The sequence below is a fragment of the Cyprinodon tularosa genome, unplaced genomic scaffold (genome assembly GCF_016077235.1).
Source record: "Cyprinodon tularosa strain WSP-4 unplaced genomic scaffold, ASM1607723v1 ctg844, whole genome shotgun sequence".
Classification (NCBI taxonomy): Eukaryota; Metazoa; Chordata; class Actinopteri; order Cyprinodontiformes; family Cyprinodontidae; genus Cyprinodon; species Cyprinodon tularosa.
This window is the reverse complement of record NW_024039612.1, coordinates 237,891-255,653: the sequence shown is the minus strand read 5'-3', so window position 1 is coordinate 255,653 and position 17,763 is coordinate 237,891. Positions and strand designations below refer to the sequence as shown.

The following is a 17,763-nucleotide window of genomic DNA, read 5'->3' as shown; positions in this document are numbered from 1 at the left end:
CATTTTGTATCATATTGTATTGCATTTCAAGGTAATCGTAGGAGGACCAGAGACTAAAAAGTATAAAAGTATCTTTATTTTGCACATAAAATTTAAAAAGTGTTTCAGCTGCTCTCTTTATGATAAAGTACATTGATTGCAGTAAGATGCAGGTCACACGATACAGACAGAGCTGTAGACATTTAGCTCTTTCTATTCTTATTCATCTACAGGTGAGGGGGTTGTTTGATTCAGGGAAGCCATAAAATAACCAATTACCTTTTTTGTGCATTAAAACCGCTGAGATATACACTATATTGCCAAAAGTATTTGCTCACCCATCCAAATTATTGGAATCAGGTGTTCCAATAACTTCCATGGCCACAGGTGTATAAATTCAAGCACCTAGGCATGCAGACTGTTTTTACAAACATTTGTGAAAGAATGGGTCGCTCTCAGGAGCTCAGTGAATTCCAGCGTGGAACTGTGATAGGATGCCACCTGTGCAACAAATCCAGTCGTGAAATTTCCTCGCTCCTAAATATTCCACAGTCAACTGTCAGCTGTATTATAAGAAAATGGAAGTGTTTGGGAACGACAGCAACTCAGCCACGAAGTGGTAGGCCACGTAAACTGACGGAGCGGGGTCAGCGGATGCTGACGCGCATAGTGCGAAGAGGTCGCCAACTTTCTGCAGAGTCAATCACTACAGACCTCCAAACTTCATGTGGCCTTCAGATTAGCTCAAGAACAGTGCGCAGAGAGCTTCATGGAATGGGTTTCCATGGTCGAGCAGCTGCATCCAAGCCATACATCACCAAGTGCAATGCAAAGCGTCGGATGCGGTGGTGTAAAGCACGCCGCCACTGGACTCTAGAGCAGTGGAGACGCGTTCTCTGGAGTGACGAATCGCGCTTCTCCATCTGGCAATCTGATGGACGGGTCTGGGTTTGGCGGTTGCCAGGAGAACGGTACTTGTCTGACTGCATTGTGCCAAGTGTAAAGTTTGGTGGAGGGGGGATTATGGTGTGAGGTTGTTTTTCAGGAGCTGGGCTTGGCCCCTTAGTTCCAGTGAAAGGAACTCTGAATGCTTCAGCATACCAAGACATTTTGGACAATTCCATGCTCCCAACTTTGTGGGAACAGTTTGGAGCTGGCCCCTTCCTCTTCCAACATGACTGTGCACCAGTGCACAAAGCAAGGTCCATAAAGACATGGATGACAGAGTCTGGTGTGGATGAACTTGACTGGCCTGCACAGAGTCCTGACCTCAACCCGATAGAACACCTTTGGGATGAATTAGAGCGGAGACTGAGAGCCAGGCCTTCTCGTCCAACATCAGTGTGCGACCTCACAAATGCGCTTCTGGAAGAATGGTCAAAAATTCCCATAAACACACTCCTAAACCTTGTGGACAGCCTTCCCAGAAGAGTTGAAGCTGTTCTAGCTGCAAAGGGTGGACCGACGTCATATTGAACCCTATGGATTAGGAACGGGATGTCACTTAAGCTCATATGTGAGTCAAGGCAGGTGAGCAAATACTTTTGGCAATATAGTGTATATTGTCAGCAGTGATAGGAGAGGTCTGGTATAATTTTCTCTACATTTAGAAGTCAGAAAATCAGTAAAGATGGTGAAATGAATACTGTATTATTGTATTATTATCTGGGGTAATAAGTGATCATTAGTACACAGCAAATTTTGAAATGTTACTTTGACTCCTAGGGAGTTAAATTCAGTACTTTTCAAGTATATAATATATAAACTCGTCTACACTAAACTGAGTTAAAATAAAACTTGGAAAGTGTTAAATGGTTAACAATGAGTGAGTTATAATACCACTATTAGTAGTTTTATTTCAACACTCATCAAGGTTTTATCTAACACTGGATTCAGTGGATTACTTTGTTGATGTTAAAAAAAGTGTTTTGGTGGATAATACACTGTTTATTTTGGGAGAAATTCAAATAAATAGAATAATTATTACTTTTGTCACAAATTAATCACTAACGGTTACATAGGTGGTGCTACTAGAATAGTCTTAACTTTACAGAGGTACCAGAGCTTTGTATTTAGACCATTTATTTCAATTTTGTATTGTATGGCAGCAAATGGCTTCGAAAAACGCCCAGTGTTAAAGGTAACAGTCATTGAGAATTGAATACTTCCATATGAACTGTCTCAGCTCCATCAAAGGACCTGATGCCTTCAGCTGTGCTTCTGCTGTATATATTTTAACATGAGTTTTGATGAGTATCCAAAGATGACGCAGTTTCATAAATCATTTCTATTACACACATTATAACTTAAAGAAAAGACACATACCCTACAGTAAATCATTAAATGAGCTGGCAGTGGCCTCAGCTCTCAAGCCTCTTTCAAACTGAAGGCACATTCAAAGTAGCCCCCTGCCCCCACCTCGGCTGGTTAGACTACCTATCTGTCATGCTTCTTCCAGCATACAGGCCCTTGCTGATCAGAACAAAACCTACGATGAAGGAGGTGTGGACTGAGGGTGCCATGGCGGTACTCCAGCACTGTCTTGAGTGCTCTGACTGGAATGTGTTCAAAGCTACAGCTACATATGACAACAAGATCAATATTGATGAGTATGCCATGACTGCGTCAGCCGACATCAACAATTGCAATGCAAAATCAGCACCGTAAGAACATCATCACCCGGGCCAACCAATGACCCTTGATGACTGGGGAGGTTTAAAATTAGCTAAAAGCACAGATCTCAGCCTGGTTTTTGTTTCTTACCCTCCTTCCAGGGGCCCCTGTCCGCCCTCCCTGGGTGTTTTTATTTTGTGTTTTCTTTTCTTCTTGTTCTTTTTTCCAGATGATGTTTGGCCTCTAAGAGCATCTGGTAACCGCCTACTAGGGGGATACTGTTATGGTTCTCCCCTTGTGGGCCTCTGAGTTTATTTATTTATTTTTTGTTTTGTTGATATTTGGTTTATTTTCCAGTAGCTACAAGCAGTCTTTAGTTACTCTCTGTTGCCCCCTTGTGTTTGTTTCCTTTCCCCTTGGCCCCCTCGTCAGTTCCACTCACACATGCTCCATATTTAGCTCATTAGCTCATCCTTTGTTCTGTTCCCCTTATATACTCCACCTCTGCAGTCACTCAGTGCTGATTCCCTGTTGTTTAGTTGCTGTCAGTTGCTTCCTCGTCCCTGGCCTCCCATGTGAGTTTTCCCTTATACTTTCTGGTGTTTTTTTTGGCCATTTTGTTTTGTTTGATAGCTGCCTCAGTTATTCATTAAACCTACAAGACCTCATCTCTGCTTCTCTGGTCTCTGCATTTGGGTCCTTAAACAACCCCCAACCAAACTGTCACACTGGAAGGATAGGACCATTCAGAGAGAGCTAAGAAGAAGACTCCTGGATGCCATTGGCTGCTATGAAGGCTTGGAGAGCTTGTTTCTGCTGACGTCATCAGGATGAACAGTTCTCCCTGTGCTAACTCTCTGTTTAAACTGCCATTTAGCAACCAGAGCAATCACTGTTTGGGCGTGTCAAACCACAAAGGCAATGTCTGAAAAACTAAAAAGTCTTCCATGTATTTCCTTGTTCCGAAGTGCAGTAGTATCCTGCACCACAGGGTTTTACTTTTTATTTTTTCCCTTGAAAGAGAAACCACAGAAACGGGGCGTGTTGTGTTTGAGTTTCTGCCTTCTGACAGCTCGCTCATGTTTAATGTTTTACTTTGTTCTAAGGATATTTTACCATCTGTGTTCATATGTATTGTAAACACAATCACTTGATCAAGGGTTGTCATCCTGAAAGATACAATAAGATCACTGTATATGGATCTATCAGAAAATAACAGGACAGATCTGATTTGTCAAAAATCATTTTTATTTACAGAGTTATTTAATATAATTTTGCTATTATTTTATTTTTTATAAAAGCCTGAAAATGTTTGAAGATTAATTCAGCTATTGCATGTTTAATCATGTTTATTACCTGAGTATTATATGTGAAGTATCTGGATCAGATCTGGAAAAATACCTATTCTGGATCCGCATAAGTTGAATCCATGAAAAAAACTGTGAGATAGTGGTTTATGGATCTTTCAGATGTACCGGTAAGATCCTTACAAATCCAATAAAAATATATTTGCCAAGTATGCAAGCATATCTTCATAAATTAGGCTTGTGGATCCAAGTATTCCAAGTTGTACATTATTTTTCTGTCTGATATATATTTTCTATCTGTTATATAAAAAAATTTAATAATGTACAGATCTTTTCCAGCATCATGTTAGTGTAGCTTTTCCACAGGTAAAATAACTGAAGATGACATATAAAGAAATCAAAAATGCATTTTTGACTGTTTCAACTTTTATTTCTTTATTTTGACATTGTACAATACTTCTGTTTAAATTTTACCTTTAAGTGCAGCTGGAAAAACAAAGCGGTGATATCAGAAAACAATCAACACAAGTCATTTTCATTTTGCCTCAGTGTTTCTAATGACTAATGAATTTTAAGTAATAAGTTTCTGGTGTGGCCAATGTGAAAAAGCACGGACAAAGAGAAGTCAGTAGTTTAGAGCAACAGTGCGAACCAGTAGCAGGAACAGAGCAAAGACAATATCAGCCCATAAATAAGCATACAGTTTTCTAATTCGTCGTCCAAAGGATGTCGAAAGAGACTCCAAAGTCAAGGTTCTCACATCAACACTGTTAATGGTTCCGACCTATTAGCCCCCGGGAAGGCATCATTGCTAGTTGTGTCTCGTCTGATGACATGAGTGTCGTCGGAAAAAGGTATTCAGCTATTCACTCCAGTTAAACAAACAGAGATCGATGCATTTCACTTGGTCAGCATTTTTTTTTTTCATTTTAGCAAAGTGAAAACAAGACATCGCATAGCCCTTATGGGTGTTCAACCCTGTTGTGATCTAGACAGAGTTTGTCTTCCTTACTTACAATGATGGAAATGTTGAAGGCTGTGTCAGAGGCAAAACAAATCTCTACCGAAAACAAAGACAGACAGTTTGGAGAAAGAGTCTAAATGTTATGAGAATCCAAAGCACTCCCTAATAACAAACTGCTCTTTTTTGGACATTTTGTGGCCTTGGAGCTCTAGGAGGAATGAATAAAACTCAGCACTCATAAATCTTTCTCTCGCTCTCTCTCTCAAATTCTATGCATATATATATATATATATATATATATATATATATATATATATATATATATATATATATTAGTGCTGTCAATCGATTAAATTTTTTTAATCGCGATTAATCGCATCAATGCCTGAGTTAACTCGCGATTAATCGCATTTTAATCGCAAATTTTTTTTCTGATTGAAAATCATTTAAATACTCTCGATGACATACAAAAAATACATACAGGCTAGGTTTGTGCCAATGTTCTTTTTTTTAAATGAGAACAGGTCACAGATACTGATTTATGCCATAGAACATATGGCAGGAAGATGGGGAGGCATGTAGCAAAAAATAACAAATATGTAGCCAAAAAAAAAGGCCCTGAAAACAGGCTGATGTAAAAGACAGTCTTTACAGTTAATACAGTCTTTTGAACAAAGACAAGCATTTTACCCTACTGCTATAAAATGTAGTAGAGTTAACATTAGATGTTAATTAACCAAGATAATAATGAACAATTTTCAATATCAATAGACCGACATCACTAGATGGAGGTAGTCTATGAAAGTTACTTTTCAGCCTCTTAACAAAAATGAGAACACACACACACCCACCCACCCACACACAGACACACCCACCCACACACACACACGATACCGACCTGTGACAGCAAGAGTGCCGTAGCAGATTCCATTTCACCTCAGTAATCTGTTTTCTCAGCGTATTTCAGGTTGCTACTAGTTACCAGACACTCAACTTGTTTGTTGGTGGTGGGGCTTAAAGAAAAGGCACTAGCGCTACCCAGTGTATGAGCGTCTTTTTCCCTTGAGGAGCTCCGCTCTAGAAGCCTATGAAAATGCATAGACTGGGGGAAAATAGCCCTGCCTTCCCGCAGGCTGCAGCGGGATGTACTTGGAAAATTTTACCATAAAACCACATAGCGTTAATCTCACGTTAAAAAAATTATCGCCGTTAAAATGGCCTCGCGTTAACGCGATAATAACGCGATAATTTTGACAGCACTAATATATATATATATATATATATATATATATATATGCAATCACTCCGATACATTATCTGCGGTATTACACATCATTACTATAGTGCATATATCAATGTTTATATTTTTAAGAGAAAAATACAGATGAATGTCTATGCTTCGGAATGTAGGAAAATCAACATTTAGGAAAGAGAAATGCGTGACCATTCTTATAGTATTTCCTTTTTTTCCGCAAAGATTAAAAGACTCCATTTTTCTCTTAAAGATATACTTTGGTTCTCAAGCACAAAATCTATGCTAAACTGTGATGTCATTGCATCATCTCATCGATTATGGTTTTAAACCATGTTTTTCCTTCTTCTTTGTAAATAGTAGCTTTGTTTAGTTGAGTTTCACTAGTTTTTAGTCAACAGTCTAACTGAAATATCATGATGTTGGCACTGATGACTGGCCAGATTATTTATTTCATTTACCTGCATAGCTCCACCCAGTTCCCATTACAGTTCATCTACATTCCACCTGCTTCAGCCTCTTTTTAACCAGCCTTCAACCAGTCATCAGTGCTGATCCTAGTTCCTGAGCATGTCGTCAACATCAGCTTTAGCTTATCTCTTTTGATTACCCTGCCTTCCTTCGTCTGCTCGGTTCTGATTTCTTGGCTGTACTCAGACCTCCTGGACTACAGTGTCCTGGACTCTCTGGATAGTGCCAGCGGCGTCTTGTCGGCTAGAAACAACCTCGTCTTTTGTGCATGTACTGAACTTTAAGACAGGAGGTTCCAGCCTTAGACACCATCACTATTTTCTACTGCAAAGTCTTATATAAAAACTGCTATAATTCTTAAAATCTGTCAGCCAAAATGCTGAACATACAAACATTTGAATACAGCATGATAAGATCCAGGTATGGTTCAACTAGAAGTTGTGCTATAGCCATGTATGTGATTAAGCAATAGCAAACACTTCAATTGTAAACAGTTCAATTGAAGTGACATGGTTAAGGGCTGCTTCCCTGCTTTGGGGGCTGCAAACCCTAAAGCGACTCAAAGAACCATTAATTCTGCCCTTGTGCAGACAATCTGGTAGGGCAATGTCCAGCCTGTTGTCTTCTAAAATATAATCTATTTGATGATAATATACATTCACCAGTTCTCAGGTAAAAAAAAAAAAAAAAAAAAAAAAAAACTTTTATTTGCTGATTTCCCAACAAGTAGGGATCAATAAACCTAGTTGAGTCAACAGATCCCACCCAGTTTCTTTACACTTTTCTCAACCTTTGGCTGAAATGAAACTGAAATCGTGGAGCAGGAGGGGAAAGGTAGAACGCAGATAAATGAGAATCAGATCACCTAGAGACATTCCGACTTGAGGTACTGTCAGGTAAGTGTCTACACTTTAAAGATGTTTTTTATTGCAAGGAAATCAGGTTTATAACATTTTAGAGTGATTAAATATAAGTTAGTATTTTGATGTGTAACTATAAGAATGATTTCCAGGTAATGTGGGGTCAGAGTTCTTTAGCCTACATGATGATGATATCCTTGGATAGGTAGTCGGAGCAGTAAAGACAAACTGTTACAGTAGTAGAGATTTTTGAAAAGGATGGCCAGTCAGGGTACTGAAGGGTAGCAAAAAACAGATAGGCGCTAATATCTGTCAAGGGTCAATCTATACTGATCTCAAGAAACAAGCAGGAAGATGATGTTGCAAAACTTCTATATTTTCCAAATATATCAACAAAGACAGACCAGATGTTTGTCAGGCTCAAGCTAACAAAACTACACACTTGTTTAAAGAGCAATCTTGTTTAAATAAAATTATACTTCTATGAAAAATATACATTAAATAGGTTGAGCAGTTGTCATTTTATCTTAAATTACATTAAAGACTCCTAGATGACTGCAGAGAGAAAAAAACACTCCACCCCAAAAACCTCTGTATTCTTGTATTGTCATAAGTTTCTTGGACTTTTTTTTTTCTCACGCCATGAGATTTAACAAATCTTCTTAACTCCAGTGTGTAATTGCAAATAATCCTTGTAGATCTAATGCTGTCCGAAGAATAAAAACCTTACTGCTTTGGAGATTGAGGTCCTGCTAACTGAGAGCTGATTAGCAGAATTAAAGGGCCAGTTAAAACCCAAGCAGTAGGAAATAAATGACAAGAGCTGTAAATGACATGGTTGCACTGTTACATAAATATAAGTTAAATAAAAAAAAATAAAAGTAATATAAAAAGAAAAATAATTTGATCTAAAAATAGTTAATGAAAGAAACTGGTGGAGGGAAGAGGTGCAACATATGATGTGAATGTTTAATATGAAGTCACCATCAGCCAACACTACAATGTTCTGCTGAAACTCTTTTTAGTACAGACACACACACACACACGTACTGTACATCTCCAGACCATGTCGATGATCCCTTCATGTCACTCTACATCTAACATAGAGTGCACTGCACTTTCTTTTGATGAAATGACAAAAAATTTAACTAAAGTCAGTGGATACCGATATGCCAGCTGCAGATGTACTGGGTGATAGTTCTCTAATCAGCAAAAAAAAAAAAGTAATTAATAATTGCAGATTTGCATACTATATAATAGTGTAGCCTAATAATACCAACAATTACTTCTAATTGAGAGCAGATGTAGTTATTTAGTAAAAAACAAGGTTTGAATGACAGCTCACTGATTGATCAAGACTCCAATTTCAAATCTTGAGCACTCGAAACATTTGTTCATACCTGAGAGAAGATTAGAAACAGTAGAAAAATTGTGGGGCGTAGGTTTGATTTCAACTTTGGTAGGGACACTATTGGTCTTCAGTTTGATTGGTCTGATGTCATTGGTACTTTGGAAAAATATGCATGCTCTTTTTCTTGCTACATTAATACAAATCTTATAAGCACTACACACCCTAGATGCTGTTTATCAATGTTTAAAGCATCACTGGCTCTGATCAATGTGGAATTAGGACTTTTATTCCACTTTGAAAAGGTTTGCATTTAAACTTACCAGCGACAAAGACAATAGGTAAATACATGCCTATTTAACCAAATATAGTCTAAATATGTCTGTTATATGTGGATTTATCCTTTGTTTTCTTTTGAAGATATAGAATTGTGCCTAGGTCAACCCCACTCTTATTTTTTCATCTAATATGCTCTCTCTGTATCAACCAAAATAATACATTTAAGGGACGGCAAATAAATGTATTGTATTTACATTTTCACTGGAACTATAAGAGGAACTGACACTGAACATTTAAAATATTAACTTTGCTATACAAGTTGTACATCTGGGCTGACACAATTAATCATATTAATTGATTATTTAAATAATCGTCAACTAATTTAGTAATTAATCATTAACTGGAGTATAGGGCCACTAAAATGTGCCTTTAGCAGACAGAGGGACCCACTTAGAGCAGGAATCATACAAGATTGTAAAACAAAAGTTTTACAATCTGTAGAAAATTTACCAGACATTAATGTTTATACTAATTTACTTATGGACCGTGTGGAAATCTAGAAAAATAGAATTAATGTAAATAGTGTTCCTCTGTTTGTCTTTATTGTATTTCTAGAAGTAAAGTCAATTAAATAGAACTATTTTTATGTGGAAAACAAAAAATCTTTTGCATCCTTCTCGTGTTGTTATGTTCTATAAAAGAAATAACACCTGAACTGCCGTCAAAAATAAAAACCATAATAGCAAAGAAATATTGATAAAAGGGAATCAGAAATGTTGATTGCTTACAGTCTTTGCTTGTTTATTTTAACAGCAGTTTTCTGAACTCCTGTCTGACTCAGAATATTTAGTTTCATTAAATAAATCCTAACGTTGGTTACTTACATTTCTCAAATCAAAACCCTCTCATGCTTCTTCACAAAACTACAATCAGAAGCTTTCGCCTGTTTTAGCGTATATAATATTTAGTTTTTTAATTGTACTATTTTCGTAGCCTATTGATAATCGCCATATTCTAGTGTAATATTTTTATTATTTCACGCTCCAAGCAGGCACGCACACAAACATATAGACTAGAAAACAAACAATCAGAAAGAGAGAAGGCGGAACTTAAGGCAGAAAAATCAGAGTGGAGTTAAACAGCGCAGCACAGACAATGCGCTGCTACAAGACCAGGCAGCTGCAGCTACCAGGCAGAGATGCTGGGAGAGGAAAAGAAGCAACTGCCGCAACAACGCTGTATATCAAATTATAAACATATTGTTCACATAGAATTATTGGTAGGGACAATTAGGTCGGTCCAAAATTTTGGTAGGGACATGTCCCTATGTTCCCTATGCAAACCTACGCCCATGTTAGGCCCCAATGTTTCTACACAGAATCAATACCTCACAGTTTTTTTGTGTATTTTTACTTTTACTTTTCCTATCTAATTAGACCCTTTATTTGTGGATGTTGTCACATATAAAGAACTGTTTTAATTTTACTCTTGTAAACCAAAAATATAATTAGATTGAGTAAAACAAGTTAACATTGTGAAAGGAAAGCTTAACTTGGGTTAAAAAAAAATAATGTTTTCTAAAATGTAAGAAAATATTTAGGGATTTGAGATGGAAGTCATGCTACAATGAGACTGATATGATATTTACATATTGCTGACAGTGTGACTGGCTATACATGCATTGTAGATCTAAAAAAATAGGAACATAAAAGCAGCACTCGGATGTTCATATCTGACTGTAATGACCTGAAGTTATGAGGTGTGTTTTATTCAGGTCAGAGGTTTGAATACAACTTCGAAGGAAATGGACATCCCAGAGACCAAACTATCTAGCTCCATCACTCTAAAGTTTGACCACCCAACCCAAATCACAATAAAAGACCCTTTTACATGTACTATCACGGCCCTTTTGACAACCGGTGAGTACTTTGCATTTTGAGTGCAATATATTCATATATCAGTTGTAGCAAAATCTGTCCAAGTTTTTTTTTAAATAAGATGAAATTAATTCAAATGAGCTTCAGTTTTATAAAAACACATACACATGATTTGATCTCTTGAAATAAGACAACAGTTAAGTTATAATTTTTGTTTTTTATTCACTTATACGCCTAGCGTTTCACTTACAACACCCAGTATATTGTGGGGGGGTTTTCTGAGACACATACCACGGGAATACCTCTCTGCATGTGTGATTTGATTTGCAATTTGGCCTCACTACATCGAAAAAAATGCTAATTGGGCAAACAATTAGCAATTTTTTCGATACATATGACTTTTCATACCCCTCAAGAGTAAATAATACAAAAGAAGAGAAGCCACAATTGTAGCGACTATTTAGTGTCTCGTATGAGACTTTGGTAACAAAACTGATAACTCGTGAAATAAATATTAAATCAAATAATATTAATAATATTAAAATTAAATATAATATTTGACTTTTGCACCAAAGATGATCATCCCCACAGTGAGTACATACACAGCCTCACCTACTGTGTCATCCATTCATCCATCCATCCATCCATCCATCCATCCATCCATCCATCCATCCATCCATCCATCCATCCATCCATCCATCCATCCATCCATCCATCCATCCATGTTCTCCCGCTTAGTCCTGTCAGAGACCAAGATTTAGATTATAAAGTTATTTACTAATTATTAGCAAGATTGGGACATGTTTTGGGATACAAAAATTGTTTATGAAATTAAAGTAATTAATCAACTAACTAACTTATCAATTACATGATTTTTCTAGCACTTCCAAATGAAATCAGACCTGTGAGTCCCACCGTTACAGAAAAAACAGATGTCAGGGATGGTTCCATTACTTCTGAAAGTGGTAGGTGAAACTGTGCACAGGTTAAATACATACAGTTTGAGCAAGAAATTGTTTACTGAATTAAAGTAATCAATCAACCAACTAACTTATCAATTACATTATTTTTTGTAGCATCAGAGAAGCAGCATCAAAGTCCTGCTGAAATCACAGCTAAAGTGGAAACAGAGGTTAGGGAGAAAACAAGGACTTCTAAGGCTGGTAGGTAAGCCTGTGTTCATAACTGAAGGCTGTTTACCTATATAAACCTATATTTAAGTGTATGCTGCATACAGGTATGGAGGACCAGCTTTACCATATTTAAAAATCAATACAGAAATAAATAAATGCTCAATAGATAGATAGGTATACAATTAATTTCCCCCAAAATATATTTGGCATATTTTTAAAACCTTTTACACCAAAAAAAAATCCTTCCCACTTGAATTCATACACAGTCTCATCCACTGTTTCCTCCATCCATCCATCCATCCATCCATCCATCCATCCATCCATCCATCCATCCATCCATCCATCCATCCATCCATCCATCCATCCATCCATCCATCCATCCATCCATCCATCAATTACTTGATTTTTGTAGCACCCCCAAATGAAATCAGACCTGTGAGTCCCAACGCCACAGATAAAACAGACGTCAGGGATGGTTCCATTACTTCTGAAAGTGGTAGGTGAAACTGTGCACAGGTTAAATACATACAGTTTGAGCAAGAAACTGTGTACTGAATTAAAGCAATCAATCAACCAACTAACTTATCAATTACATTATTTTTGTAGCATCAGAGAAGCAGCATCAAAGTCCTGCTGAAATCATCCATCCATCCATCCATCCATCCATCCATCCATCCATCCATCCATCCATCCATCCATCCATCCATCCATCCATCCATCCATCCATCCATCCATCCATCCATCCATCCATCCATCCATCCATCCATCCATCCATCCATCTTCTCCTGCTTAGTCCTGTCAGGGTTATATCCACATATCTCAGAGACCATAATTTAGATTATAGAGTACCTACAAATTATCACAGGATTGGGACATGTTTTGGGACACAAAAATTGTTTATTAAATTAAAGTAATGAATTAACAAACTAACATCAATTACTTTATTTTTATAGCACCTCCAAATGAAATCAGACCTGTGAGTCCCACCGCCACAGATAAAACAGATGTCAGGGATGGTTCCATTACTTCTGAAAGTGGTAGGTGAAACTGTGCACAGGTTAAATATATACAGTTTGAACGAGAATGCATCAGTAATTATTTATGTTGTGCTTAATTGTATATACACTATATTGCCAAAAGTATTTGCTCACCTGCCTTGACTCACATATGAGCTTAAGTGACATCCCGTTCCTAATCCATAGGGTTCAATATGACGTCGGTCCACCCTTTGCAGCTAGAACAGCTTCAACTCTTCTGGGAAGGCTGTCCACAAGGTTTAGGAGTGTGTTTATGGGAATTTTTGACCATTCTTCCAGAAGCGCATTTGTGAGGTCGCACACTGATGTTGGACGAGAAGGCCTGGCTCTCAGTCTCCGCTCTAATTCATCCCAAAGGTGTTCTATCGGGTTGAGGTCAGGACTCTGTGCAGGCCAGTCAAGTTCATCCACACCAGACTCTGTCATCCATGTCTTTATGGACCTTGCTTTGTGCACTGGTGCACAGTCATGTTGGAAGAGGAAGGGGCCAGCTCCAAACTGTTCCCACAAAGTTGGGAGCATGGAATTGTCCAAAATGTCTTGGTATGCTGAAGCATTCAGAGTTCCTTTCACTGGAACTAAGGGGCCAAGCCCAGCTCCTGAAAAACAACCTCACACCATAATCCCCCCTCCACCAAACTTTACACTTGGCACAATGCAGTCAGACAAGTACCGTTCTCCTGGCAACCGCCAAACCCAGACCCGTCCATCAGATTGCCAGATGGAGAAGCGCGATTCGTCACTCCAGAGAACGCGTCTCCACTGCTCTAGAGTCCAGTGGCGGCGTGCTTTACACCACCGCATCCGACGCTTTGCATTGCACTTGGTGATGTATGGCTTGGATGCAGCTGCTCGACCATGGAAACCCATTCCATGAAGCTCTCTGCGCACTGTTCTTGAGCTAATCTGAAGGCCACATGAAGTTTGGAGGTCTGTAGTGATTGACTCTGCAGAAAGTTGGCGACCTCTTCGCACTATGCGCGTCAGCATCCGCTGACCCCGCTCCGTCAGTTTACGTGGCCTACCACTTCGTGGCTGAGTTGCTGTCGTTCCCAAACACTTCCATTTTCTTATAATACAGCTGACAGTTGACTGTGGAATATTTAGGAGCGAGGAAATTTCACGACTGGATTTGTTGCACAGGTGGCATCCTATCACAGTTCCACGCTGGAATTCACTGAGCTCCTGAGAGCGACCCATTCTTTCACAAATGTTTGTAAAAACAGTCTGCATGCCTAGGTGCTTGAATTTATACACCTGTGGCCATGGAAGTGATTGGAACACCTGATTCCAATAATTTGGATGGGTGAGCAAATACTTTTGGCAATATAGTGTATCTGCTAACCAACTAACCAACCAATTATTGCATGATTTTTGTATCATCAGAGAAGCAGCATCAAAGTCCTGTTGAAATAAGACCTACAGAGGTTAGGGAGAAAACAAGGACTTTTGAGGCTGGTAGGTAAACCTGTGTTTATAACAACTGTAGAGGCAGTGATCTTAGGTAAATTGTCTTGGGTCTGTGGGCTGGCTAGATTTGGTTTAGATTTGAAAAATGGTCCCAGAACACCAATGTTCTGATAACTAAAAGGTATTTCTCCCGTTCTACAAAGGAGCTGGGTTAAGAGGCTCAAAACGTCACCGTAAAGTCCTCCGTGATAATATCCAGGGGATCACCAAGCCAGCAATCCGCCGTCTGGCTCGCTGTGTAGGAGTCAAACGCATCTCTGGTCTCATCTATGAGGAGACCCGCGGTGTTTTGAAGGTCTTTCTGGAGAACGTCATTCGGGATGCTGTCACCTTTACAGAGCATGCAAAGAGGAAGACTGTCACCGCCATGGATGTGGTGTATGCTCTCATGAGGCAGGGCCGCAAACTGTATGGATTTGACATAGAATGATTTTGAGTGACATTTTTTTATTTGATTTCTTGTATTAAACTGGATCATCTTAGCTGCTACAGCTCGTCTGATACAAATAACACAATACCAAATTGTTGTTTGGCATATGTGACTTTAAATGTTCATGTGAAAAAATAAAATGTCCCATCACTTTAGCTCTTCTGTCTACAGATTCTGTTTACGTAAAACAATGTAAAGCCTGACACACAAATTTACAGAATTGCCTCAAATATTTTTTTCCATGGCATAAGTACCAGCAACCCTCTGCTCTCTTTATGTATTTAATTTAAGCTTGGACAGGGCAGACTGTGTTGACCCCAGGTTTGTTTTAATGTTAATGTAGTATGACTTTTAACTTATCTTTATGACATCATAAGAAAGTATCATGTATGATTATTAAAATGTGAATAATGCTTTTGTGTCAACAATTTGTCATTTCATTTAAGGTAACGATTTTTATTGAAAAAAAATTTATATAAAGTAAAGTCTCCCGGATTAGGGTTATCTCACCTTTGTTGCCGGCAGCACACATTTAATAAACTACGAATAAAGTTCTGGCAGCTACAGACAGCACCATTTTATTGATCAAAAGTTATCCTGACAGTAAATCAATGTATTTTCAATCAAGATTGAAAATACTGTAAGCTGCCAGTAATTAACTTTAAATCTACATTCCAACAATATTTCAGTGGTTTACTGTATATGTGCATACAGTGCATACAGGATGGGACAGTTTGTAGCACTGTTGCCCCTAAATTTGAGTAGAAAATTAAGTTGATAGCAATTGAAATTAACATTTTTACCCTTAAAATAAGATAATTAGATATTATGCACTTGCATAAGAGATGTGTGTGTGTCCAGGGTGTACCCTAGCCTGACGTAGTCCGACTCAATTCTAGTCAGAATATGAGTCTGATACTGCTCCATAGAGCTGTGATTATGGGGCGTGTTTCGAACGAACCAGGAAAAAAAATGCCTCTGCACTCAATTGGATAGACCTACAACCAATAAGAGCAACGGAGTGCGTGACGTATGTTAAGCGAGGCATAGTTGTTGTCCACAAAAATCAAAGCGCCTAGAATAAGAAGATGAGCCTTGATCGCGTTTCTCTGTTCCTCTTTTAAAATTTATTTTCTGTCGATATCTTCTAGAACAGACCTAATAGCAGAATCTACTCACCTAAACTCTCCAGCGGCAGCCATTATTGTTGTCACCCAAGCGCGCTTTGGTCACGTGGTTGATTACGTTACTGTTGGTCATCTGTCCATCATCGTATAAAGCCCGCCCTGACAATTTGATTGGATCACCTGACAGTGGGCGATAATACTCGCGCTATTATGGAGCAGAGCCAGACCTAACTTCCCCGACCTCAAACTTTGTGGGCGGGACTAAGTTCGGAATGGCACCCAGGCTAGGTGTACCCTGCCTGCACCCATAGACTTCCTGAGACGGGTACCAGCCCCACGAAGATTCTAATGAATGAAGTGGGACAGGATCGATGGATGGATGATGATGGATAGTAAATGGAGTAGTGAAATTAAACTGTACAACAACTGGTGTCTGTAGCTGCTAGTATCTAACTATGTTTTAGTTTTACTAACATACGTAACATACTAACATAACGTTGCATGTGCTTATCAATAAGTTACTATGAAAATATCATCAAGGATTTGAATGTACTACATTCTTGTTTTACAGTGATATAATGTAACCAAAGTTGCGAGTTTATCACATGTACTGTATATTTTGCCTGCAGCATAACAGTCACTTCTTTATTAAAATCAGCAGATTCCTGTTTTCATCTTGTTTCTGCTGACATCACCAGGATGAATAGCTCTCTAGCTAACTCTCTGTTTGAGCTGCTGTTTAGCAACCAGAGCGATCACTGTTTGGACGTGTCAAACAACAAAGGCAAAGTCTGGAAAAACAAAAAGAGGTTTCCATGTGATTCCTTGTTCTCTAGTGCAGTCTGTATGCTGCTCCACAGGGTTTTAGGTTTTCGTGTTCCTTGAAAGAGAAACCACAGAAACTGGGCGTGTTGTGTTTATGAGTTTCTACCTTCTGACAGGCTCGCTTTCATTTAATGGTTTACTTTTTATAACACTCTGAGTTCAGTTCAAAACTATTTCAGACATAGCGTTTCAGTGTAAATCATCTGATACTTCGAGTTTCCAATCACTGACTTCCAAATAAACAATACAATCATTTTTTTTAATCCAAATATAAATTCCAATTGGATCAGGGCATTTTGTGAATGCACACATAGCTATTGTTAATGTGTCAACGTCTTTTTTATGTAGTTTTAATCTGTTAAAAGCAAAATAATTTCTTGCAAAGTAATTTAAGCCTTGAAGCATTTCATATTCTGTTTTTTTCCAACCATAAACATATATAAAGTAACAAAACCTTTACAGAAAAACTGCATATGTGAATAGATGTACTAAATTAATATTAATTTCCTGGACTGTTTAAAGATTTATAGTATGAATACAAATCCAATTTAAAATTGTTAGTTGTAATAAAGAAGTTAACCCTGCAAGGTTCGATACATAATTATGCACTGCTTTGGTTCTGGCCTATCAGATTATATCATAATAAAATAAAACAGATGTTTTTGGCTGTAATATCAAAATGTGGAACTCTTTACGAGGTGTGTACAAATGTCTAAATATCTGAGGAACAAAACTGTCCAGGCACTCATTGGACTGACTGTAGGATGAACCTGATGGTCTAAGCTACTTCC

General features: G+C 38.2%; 1 protein-coding gene across 4 annotated transcripts; it reads left to right on the top strand.

Moving 5' to 3' along the window:
* The first annotated feature begins 7,378 nt into the window (after positions 1-7,378).
* LOC119775029 lies at positions 7,379-15,433 on the top strand. 4 transcript variants are annotated; one of them, XM_038272880.1, is made up of 7 exons: positions 7,379-7,482; positions 10,848-10,992; positions 11,832-11,915; positions 12,027-12,113; positions 13,037-13,120; positions 14,507-14,578; positions 14,734-15,433. In XM_038272880.1, exons 2-7 carry the CDS (start codon positions 10,878-10,880, stop codon positions 15,018-15,020), a joined length of 729 nt encoding a protein of 242 aa, XP_038128808.1. In that variant the 5' UTR covers positions 7,379-7,482; positions 10,848-10,877; the 3' UTR covers positions 15,021-15,433. The 4 variants fall into 4 exon arrangements, with proteins under 4 accessions (XP_038128808.1, XP_038128810.1, XP_038128809.1 ...); XM_038272882.1 differs by lacking the exon at positions 12,027-12,113; XM_038272881.1 differs by lacking the exon at positions 14,507-14,578.
* Positions 15,434-17,763: the final 2,330 nt, after the last annotated feature.